This window comes from Cottoperca gobio, chromosome 14 (genome assembly GCF_900634415.1).
Source record: "Cottoperca gobio chromosome 14, fCotGob3.1, whole genome shotgun sequence".
Lineage (NCBI taxonomy): Eukaryota > Metazoa > Chordata > Actinopteri > Perciformes > Bovichtidae > Cottoperca > Cottoperca gobio.
Genome location: NC_041368.1, coordinates 124,545 through 134,544, shown reverse-complemented (window position 1 = coordinate 134,544; position 10,000 = coordinate 124,545). Strand labels below are relative to the sequence as shown.

Genomic DNA, 10,000 nt, shown 5'->3' with positions numbered 1-10,000 from the left:
CGTTGTGTGTCAGAGGCTAGCTTTGGCCTGCTCTCCGACACGTTTCCTGATATGTACAGGATCTCACACACTATTCACTTTCACTTTGACCTCCAAATAAAGTGGCTAGGTAACAAGAATATACTGCTGGTTTGTTTTTGGACTGATATGTAAAGTTACAGATACTTTTGTTTATATTAATGTGAGACATATTTGTAAAACAGTATGTTTCAAGGTGTTTACAATATATTCACAGCACTGTATATTTTATGTCTGGTTTTGACTCAACTCAACTCAAGCCAAAGTACTTGTAAATGTAATGTCTTTGGTGATTAAAACAGACATTAATAGATACAAGTAATGAGTGATGACAAATGTACAGAACACTCTATACAGATTTATAAAGATAAACATTGAATGTTTAGATTAAGAGCAGTCAGTTTATCCTGTGCTTCAGTTGTAATTACACTCTGTAGTTATTTCCCATCCCCAACCACCAGGGTAGTACACAGTTCATCCACTATGTCCAACACACAATGGTGTCAGATAGCAGCCAATACCAGGCCAGAGCAGAGAGCAGCAGCACTGACAGATTTCCCCCTGAAGTAAAACATGGCTAACCAGTAGAAACAAGCCCCTTGCCAAAAATCTAAACAAACCACAAAGTGACCTGATTTTCAGCTTTTCTTCACACAGAGCAGGCAGGGTGCTTCAGTCCTTACAATAAAAAAATAAGATGTCAAAGCTGCTTTTTTCAGAGCAGTGGGTGTATATGTATACAGTATATCTGACTTCTGCTGTTAGTTGTGAATTACTGTTTACCTAGATTTAAGAAAACCTGTGTGTTCACATTCACATTTACATTCCGTGGTCGTCATCCAGCTAAAGGTTTTATTATTTTTCTGCTTTTTTATTTTACGAAAGAGTTTACCAAGTCCTAGCAAAGACTAATGGAGTTTTATTACAGGTTGCAACTCAGTTTTAAATCATCTTGCAATTTTGCCGTCGGGGGTTAATGTGCTAACCGATCTTTTTAAAGTCTTTCTCTTCACATTTTCTGTCATCTCTCTACTGTCTACTCTCCTAAACAATCTTTATATAATTTATAATAACTGTATATATAGTCCATAAGTCCTGCCATAGATACCTACGGCAGAAGTTTTGATTTATAGTTCACTCGCAACAATCTCTACTGGCGTCAAAACAAAGTGTGGCTATTGCAGCTACATTTGTAGGCTCCATAGCTACGCTACAGTGCACAACTATAAGTCAAATTTTACTGTCCTTGTGAAAGACCACCTCTTACAGCTTCACAGTTGTGGCTCTTTCTGCTATGCATGAAATGTAAAAAGTTGTGGTTTCACTCCAGAAACAAGGAATCGGTTGTCATCAGATATGATCAATGTGATATGACTTGCATGAGATCCAGTCCAGGTTGCTGTTAATGTTCAGTGACTCCTGTTCAATGAAGAAAACATAATGGCGCAAATTGTTTTGGGGAATCTTTTATGTACCGACTCAGCCTTATCACATTCAATGAAGGTGGTTGCTGCTTGGTTGTCCCACCTCAGTTCAACCTGGGCTTCTTTATCTAAATCAGGATTTTCTGTTTCTGCTGGTGACGCTCTTACCTCCTCCTCCAGTTTGACCACTTTGGCCTGGGCGTTGTTGAGCGCCTGGTCTCTGATCTCGATGTGTCTCCTCTTGTCCTCTGTGGTGGAGCGCAGTGCGTTCAACTCCATCTCCAGCTTCTCCTTCTCACGGAGCGTCTCTTTGTCTTTAATGGAGGTACAAACACAATGTTTTTCTTTTTAAAGTTATTTTTATGTCCACGTCTGGAGTAAATGCAACAGAAATTAATATGAGAACTACTACTACTACTGTTTCTTCAGACACATCGAGTCAGATGAATGATACAATTGTCCAGATGCTGACATTATGCCTGAAGAATGCTGGGGGTGGCGTGTTGAATGTCCCAGGCTCTGTGTGTGTGTGTGTCTGTGTGTGTGTCAACTCACTTTGTGCAAGCAGCTGGGAAATGGTTTTGCGGTTGTCTTCTGAGCCGTCACACTCTTTAGCAGCAAGCTGCTTATTGGCCGTCTCCATGCGCTCTTTAAAACAAAAACACTCACATGCTCAGACAAACACACATGAAAATAAAGATTGTTCTCTCAAAGCACATCTGTAAGAGTTTCCTGTAACTTCTTACCCTCATTACTGGCCTACATATTCCCTGTAGATTACTTATACATGCAGTGTTTAGATCTGTTGCAATAAGTGCATTCTTTTAATCTATTAATGTAATGCTCTGATTCAACACACTAAACTGCTGTTCAGACAAAACTGGCAAAAATCACTACAGGCAAATTATGAACAGATTTTATTTTTTATTAAATGATAATTAAAATAATAGCTGTAGCCCTGACTAACATGGAAACTTCTTAAAAATACTTTTTTAGAACATTCATATTCTGTCAAAACATAGATGATGTGAGATTGATACTAAACAATGGTGGTGCATGTAGAGCAGGGGTCACTAACTAACTAACTAAAATCACGCTTTCGTGATCGTATTATCTGATTTGAGGCCGCATGTTTTGGACACTCGGGTGAAGAGAGGGGCGGAGCTGTCAACTGATCACCATCTGGTGGTGAGTTGGATCAAGGGGTGGGGGAAGAATCTGGACAGACCTGCTAAGTCCAAACGGGTAGTGCGGGCGAACTGGGAACGTCTGGAGGAAGCCCATGTCCGGGAGATCTTCAACTTACACCTCCGGCGGAGCTTTTCAGACATCCCTGTGGAGGTTGGGGGCATTGAAACTGAGTGGGCGATGTTCAAACCCTCTATTACTGAAGCGTGAGGAGCTGTGGTCTCAAGGTCTTAGGTGCCTCAAGGGGCGGTCCCCGGTGGTCAGTAGTCGTGGAGGAGAGGGGTTGCAGTTCGGTGGCCTGAGGATCTCATCGCTGCTCTTTGCAGATGATGTGGTCCTGATGGCATCATCGGTCTGTGACCTTCAGCAGTCACTGGATCGGTTTGCAGCCGAGTATGAAGCAGTTGGGATGAGGATCAGCACCTCAAAATCTGAGGCCATGGCTCTCAGCAGGAAACCGGTGGATTGCCTACTCCCGGTAGGGAATGAGCCGATACCCCAAGTGAAGGAGTTCAAGTACCTCGGGGTCTTGTTCGCGAGTGAGGGGACGATGGAGCGAGAGAGTATTGCATTCACTTTACGCTTTACGTTGTGACAAAAAGAGAGCTGAGCCAGAAGGCAAAGCTCTCAATCTTCCGGGCAATCTTCGTTTCTACCCTCACCTATGGTCATGAAGGCTGGGTCATGACCAAAAGAACGAGATCGCGGGTACAAGCGGCCGAAATGGGTTTTCTCAGGCTGGCGTCTCCCTTAGAGATAGGGTGAGAAGCTCAGCCATCCGTGAGAGACTAGGAGCCAGTTGCGTTGAAAGGAGCCAGTTGAGGTGGTTCAGGCATCTTCAAGGATGCCACCTGGGCACCTCCCTAGGGAGGACCCCGGGGAAGACCCAGGACCCGGTGGAGAGATTATATCTCCTCACTGGCCTGGGAATGCCTCGGGACCCCCCCAGTTGGAGCTGGCGGATGTGGCCCGGAGAAGAGAAGTTTGGGGTTCCTTACTGGAGCTGATGCCCCCACAATCTGACCCCGGATAAGCGGTAGACGATGGATGGATGGATGGAAATATTTTGTTTTTTAAATTATAATTTTTTATAATAATAAAGTGCCAACAAAATTTCCAAAAATCTTCTTTCTGGTGACTACAGTGGACATGTTTGTCATGTCTGGGCACACTAAACCTGTAACCTCTCTTACCCAGTACATTATTGGACATTTTTCAAATTTCTGCTCAAAACAAAAAATACCAGAAGCTGCTTCCACCAGTATATTATGTTGAATGTGTAAACAGTTGCAGAAGGACTATAATTCGGACAGTTATTGCACCTCCTTGCTCTCTTACCTCGGAGGTCCCTGTTGAAGTCGTGCAGCCGGCGCACCTCCAGCTCCAGCTTGTTCTTCATGGTTTTCTCCAGGGCCTCCCTCTTGGAGGAAGACTTGGCAAGGTTTTCATATGCCTCTGACACTAGCTGGATCTCTGTTTCCAACTGCCCACAGATACAGGATGAATGAAAACAGTGAAGACAGGGAGAGTGAAGGAGATGCATCAAACCTTTATCCAAATGTTTTATGATTTGCTTCTGAATATTTACAATCCAACTACAGACATAAAAGCGGTTTACAGCCTAAGGTTTACCAAAGGGGAGATCTTCACTATTCATCCTGCAAATCCTGTTTTGGACCCAACAAACTAAGAATTAAAAGTCAAACTTTAATTCAACCAAAGCACAAAAGAATGATCACAAGAAGAAACTAAATCTAGTTTGTCCAAACAAAATGGTTAAGTGAATTATTTTAAATCAGTTAACTCAAGTCAGCAGAACTTCAGCTGTTACCCCAGCCTTTTCTTGCACACATACAACAACACCAACAAACTCTAAGTGAATTTGAACAGAACACAGATCCAATGTCTCTTATGCAGTTTTTTACTCTACTTGGTAAAATCAAAAAGTGTTACTTTTAAATTAGAGAAAATTCAAAAGAGGTTTTATGTTTCACCGCCCATGTTTTAGCTAAACATTACATTCATTTTTAAAGACAACTACTAAAGTCTGAAATCTTTACCTTTAAAATACATTTTTCTGAGGTAAAGCGACTCTACACTAATGTCCACTAACTGAAGATCGACAGTTCCCCCTGTAATTGTTCCCTGCCATTGGTGTGTGAGTGTGTGTGTGAATTAGATTAAGCATGTATGGCAGCCTTGCCATCAGTGTATGAATGTTGGTATGTGTAGTAAAAGTGCGTGTCTTCAAAGCACTAAATGCAAGTACATTTACCATAATACAGGCATGACATGTTTGTAGATATATCTGCCTGCTATAACTGTTCTGCTGTTCTGTTATAGATGTTACCTTGTGCAACTTTGTGACTTTCTCACGGCAGGACTCCATCTCATGCCTGAGCATCCTGTTCTCCTCCGTTAGCACATCCACCATCTGGTGGGCGCGCACCATCATAGCAAAAGGCTCCCCCTGCAGGTGGGAGTAGGAGTGCGGGTGGGGGAAATGTCCGGCCTGGACTAGCGGCTGGGGATGGGGAGGTTGAGGTCCTTGGAACTGCTGCTGGTGTTGTTGATACTGATGGTGCTGCTGAAGGTACATCCTCGGGGTGGAGCCGTAGGGGTCATGAGGGAAACCATGACTTCTTGGCGGTGTCTGGTGAATGGGCCCCAGGGTGAAGGGCTCACCTGATTGGTGGGAGATGGGACCCAGCGGGCTGCGGGGCCCCATGCTAGGGAAGGGCTCTCCCTGGCTCTGGGGGTGCTGATGGGGGAAGGAGGGATGGGATGAGTGGGAGGCACTGAGTATGCTGCTTAGGGTGGAGGACTGGGTGCGGGACAAGGAGCCCACGGAGGTGACAGAGGAGGTGGGACTGTGCTGATGAAGGGGCCTCTGGAAATGAAGCGAACCCTCCTTACTGGACCTGAGGAGAGATCAGCTGTGTGAATACACGGTTCTCATGCTCAGGTTGCGTCTTGTGTTGATGTACAGAAACAACACAAGTCATAACAGTCATGTTTTAAGTGTTATGGGCTGACTGGTTGTGTTTTATTAATTTCACTCAAATACTTTGACTACTTTGGCCACTTTTGTTCTATGGAAAAAGGGTTTTGTTGAAATCTATGTTTATAAAAAGGATCATTTTGGTGTTGGTATAATAACACAGGTATGGTAATAACATCAGTATTAACTTGAAAAGAATACCTACCTAATGAAACAAAATGTTACTTTAGGTGAGACATATAACTGTAAATCAGTAGAAAATGTATTTAAACTTGCAGTTAAGATCCGATAAAGATATGTTTAAGATAGTTCGTTCATAGAGCACCGCTGCATTGATTTGATTGAAAATTTAAAAAAAATCTAAGTTTAAAAATAAACTCGATCACTGAGCAGGACTTGTTTTTAAGTAAGGTTGGAAAACACCAGCTGTCAACTGGCTTTTTGCAGAGCAAACATTCCTTATTCTTTAGCCCTCAAAGGAACGCCATCAAAGCCAAGCTGATCATGTCCCGACTCGTCCTGCCCTGACGATTAAAATTCTGCAGTATTCATATGGCTGTTGGATCTGGTTCCTCTGAGGTAAATAGACTGTTGTGAAACAGGCCCAACAGGATTCCTCCTCACCGTTTTGAAAAACAGTATTGGGAAACCATGAAAAGCTCCACGAGTGTGAATCCATTTCAATCTGTGACTGTGTTCGGGAATCATTTCAGTTCATAAGTTTAAGAAGTTAAGTGTTGTGGAAACCACCCAGATGACTTGTGATGGAGACACAAACTAAATTACAAAAGCTTATAAGATTTATCATTTATGGCACAAAAAAGGCTTTTTACATAATAACTATAAAAAATGTATAATCTATTAACGATCCTCATTGTGCCCATGTAGGAAGGTCAGAGGTCAGAACAGCTCTCCTTGGTTGGTATGGATTAAAAATCTTGCTCAACCACAATTCATGCTCCCTTGGGTTTCTCATTATTTCACTGCTTCATGTCAATGTAAAACTATTTAACAGTTACACTTATTGTAGGTAACCATCCAAACAAACTTATGACTTAATTATCAATAAAATGTAAAAGAAATGCAAAGGAGGTCTTACAGTGTACAGTATGAAATACTGAAAACAGCATGTCATACTGTATGAAGCAACGCTGTGTTAATGACTACTTCTAATTATACAAAGTGAAACAACTGTGTAAATTGTATTTTAGTCACCTTGAATTATTCCGTTTTTTCAAGTAAGTTTAAAGCTTGAGTAGGTAACATTGGAGAAGCCAGCAAGAGTAAACTAGATTAAAATTATCATTCCGAAAAACAGAAATATCACCGGGTTCACTGTTTCCTGACCACTGACTTTTCTGTAAGTAGCTATTATTTTTATTATTATTATTCTTAATAATTTAGGAGACGCCCTTATCCAGAGCGACTTACAGTGAGCTACAGGGACGATGGTCACTCATATTTTCTTGTTGACATTATATACACATATTAATACATATCTTTTTAGAGTGTATTCATATGTTTACAGTGTAATGTAGAGCTTTCCATGATGCACAGAAATGACAACAAATGGTGATGGGCACTCAGGCTTATGTCAGGCAAGATGAAAAACTTTAAAGTACAATTTGACTGAAAGGTAAAGTCCTTACCTCAGAAGCCCAGGTTTGATTCTGACTCACGACCCTTTGCTGCTAGTCATCCCCTCTCTCTCCCTCATTCCTGTCTATCTGTGGCTGTACTATCCAATAAAGGCAAAAAAGCCCAAAGAATTATCTTAAAGAAAAAAGATAAATTCTCTGGACGTGTCACTTTGAGCAACCCCTTTCACATTACATGTAGATGCTTGATTCACTGTTAAAGTATTATTTTGTATATTCAAAAATAGTTATTACTCAAGCACCTTTATGTACACGTGAGTGTTGGTGAAGGGCTGTGCGCGTGTTCCTACCTGAATGAGCCGTACTCAGGGGGGGGTTGGTATCGGACATGGAGCACCTCCCTCGAGTGCTCCCTCCCTCTCTGCTCCTGGTAAAAATGGCCACCAGGCTCCTGCTGCTTGCCAGGCGAGCCCATTGCTTTGAAAGGGTAGTCTGGAGGTGGGCCACGGTGCTGCGGCTTGTAATAGTCACCGGGCATCCCTGGCGGGGGCAGCTGTGAGGAGAGCGGGGCACTAGTGACAGGAGCGTGAGCCTTCACACCGCTGGTGGCCAGGGATAGCTGCATAAGTCGTTCGCTGAGGGACCTAACGTGTCCTTGCTTCAGATCCTTCAGTCCATCATCCTGGTGAACCCTTCCTGCGCCACTCACTCGCTGCACCGTGGGGCGACCCTCAGTACGCACCTTGGTGCTGGTCACCCCTGTGACGTAAAAGGCAGTGCCCACCGAGGCAGGAAGAGGAGGCTGCTGGAGCTGGTTGTTCTGCTGCTGAGGAGGAGGAGGAGGACCATGGCCACGGAAGTATTGTGACTGCACTTTGGCTTCTTCATAGGTAGGGAGGTCCTCAGGGTTCGGGCACTGCCCTTGGCCGCTCCCACCACCTCCACTGCTGCCTCCTCCTCCCCCTCCACTGCTCCCACCCCCTCCTCCTACTCTGGTGGAGCCGAGCTTCTCCAGGCCATTGTCCGTCTGCAGCTCCTGTCCCTGGGGCTCCTGACGGGCAATGTGGGGGGTCATGGAGTGATCGTCAGAGGGGCATACCTGTCCTTGTCCCTGTCCTGAGTAACCTCCTCCACCTCCTGCTCCTTGTTGTTGCTGCTGCTGCTGTTGTTGCAGCACATAATTCCGGTTCATCTGCTCCTGCAAGAGGCGCTGCAGGACGGTGCTGCCGCCACCTCCAACACTGCTGCTGCTGGACGACTCTTCGGCTGCGGCCCTCATCTCTGCCTCACGCTGGCTACGCACCTCATGGAAGGACAAGCTCCGCCCACGGTCAATACTCCCTAAGATGAGAAGGACAAAGTGTAAAGAGAGAGAAAGTGAAAAGGAAGTGTGACAAAGGGATGAGAATTAAGTTCTATAAAGGTGGAAGAATGTGAAGGAATGAAAAGATAAACAATCAAACTGAGTGACAGAAAAGACAGAAAAAGTTATTTCAGAAAAACATGGGAACAAGAGAGGATAAAAGAGAAGGGGTAAAAACTATTAAAGTCCCCCTTGTAGAACAACACTGGAAGAAGAACAGTTTCTGACAAACCTGTGGAGCCAAACCATCAGCAAAACCCTGAAGGCCTCAAACCCAGATCACAAACAAACAACACAAATATCAAGGTTTACAATTCAAACCAAAGAAGAAGACTAACAGCTGTGTGATGACTAAACATGGATCCCGAGGAGATCAACTGACATCTTAATTGAATTTGAATTGTTTACTTGGCCATTGTGAGACCAAAGTACAGACAAAGTAGAAGAAAACAGTTTAGCATTGTTTGAACTAAAGTACTGTGATTTGATGACTAAACAACTGTTTTTGTTGTACAAAGGACAAAAGTAGCATCACATTAAAATTAACATGTTACATAATTTTAATTGAATGCAAAACCTTTAGGATCAAAGGAAATGTTTGAGCACTAGCCTGAAATAACTTGACAATGACTGCAAATGTGAAAAGTGAGTCTGATAAACACATGAGTGGATAGTATCCTGGGATCTGAGTGTTTTCAAGCATAGATAGATCGTTCTAGTGCCATCAGCCAAAATATGACTGTACACCACCTGCTTTCAGTCAGGTTACATGGACTAACTACATGTATTTAAAAGCCAGAATCAAAGCATTGAGGACCACCTGAGATCACAGTGACTCTATTTGACTCTACAGGAAAAAAATATAATTTTTACTTGAAATTCATCACATTGTAATTCATTAACTATGACACATGCACATTTGCAAGGCAATAAAACCCAGTGATTTGGAAACTCACAGCTGATCACAAGAAATTTGGGTGGAAATATTCATACAGCGTTAAAGACAGAAGCAGTGTGTTCTCAGTTGCACATCCAATGTTGTCAAAATTTAAACCACCTCGGATTGAATTGCTATGAAGGTGCAAATAAATAGGATAATTTCCATTGAGTCAAACCTCAGTGACTGTATAGAACATATTCTTTATAGGTCTTGAGAAACAAGTGAAGGTGTAATTTCACTTATTTGGCTATATTTAAGTTGTTTACACATCAGTTTTTTACAGTTCAGTTTTTAGGATGTGGTTTCTTCTGACAACACTACATGTCAACAACTGCATCCTTTTACACCTTTTTCTAAAGAGCAAAAATAAATAAATAATCATTACATCTAGCGCTTTCTGTTATTCTTCTCATTCTCAAGGAGGAAGATGCTTTTTTCCGAACCCCTTTCCTTCCTCCCCTCCACTCC

General features: G+C 42.9%; 1 protein-coding gene across 1 annotated transcript in view; it reads right to left on the bottom strand.

Moving 5' to 3' along the window:
- Positions 1-9,963, bottom strand: part of amot (angiomotin) — a 46,570-nt gene extending 36,607 nt beyond the window's left edge. Inside the window, exons 1-6 of the mRNA XM_029447694.1 lie at positions 9,918-9,963; positions 7,580-8,570; positions 4,981-5,551; positions 3,969-4,113; positions 1,998-2,090; positions 1,611-1,756 (exon numbers count right to left, since the gene is read on the bottom strand). Coding sequence (XP_029303554.1) covers positions 1,611-1,756; positions 1,998-2,090; positions 3,969-4,113; positions 4,981-5,551; positions 7,580-8,570; positions 9,918-9,945 — 1,974 coding nt within the window. The 5' untranslated portion in view covers positions 9,946-9,963. The remainder of the gene's footprint in view (positions 1-1,610; positions 1,757-1,997; positions 2,091-3,968; positions 4,114-4,980; positions 5,552-7,579; positions 8,571-9,917) is intronic.
- Positions 9,964-10,000: the final 37 nt, after the last annotated feature.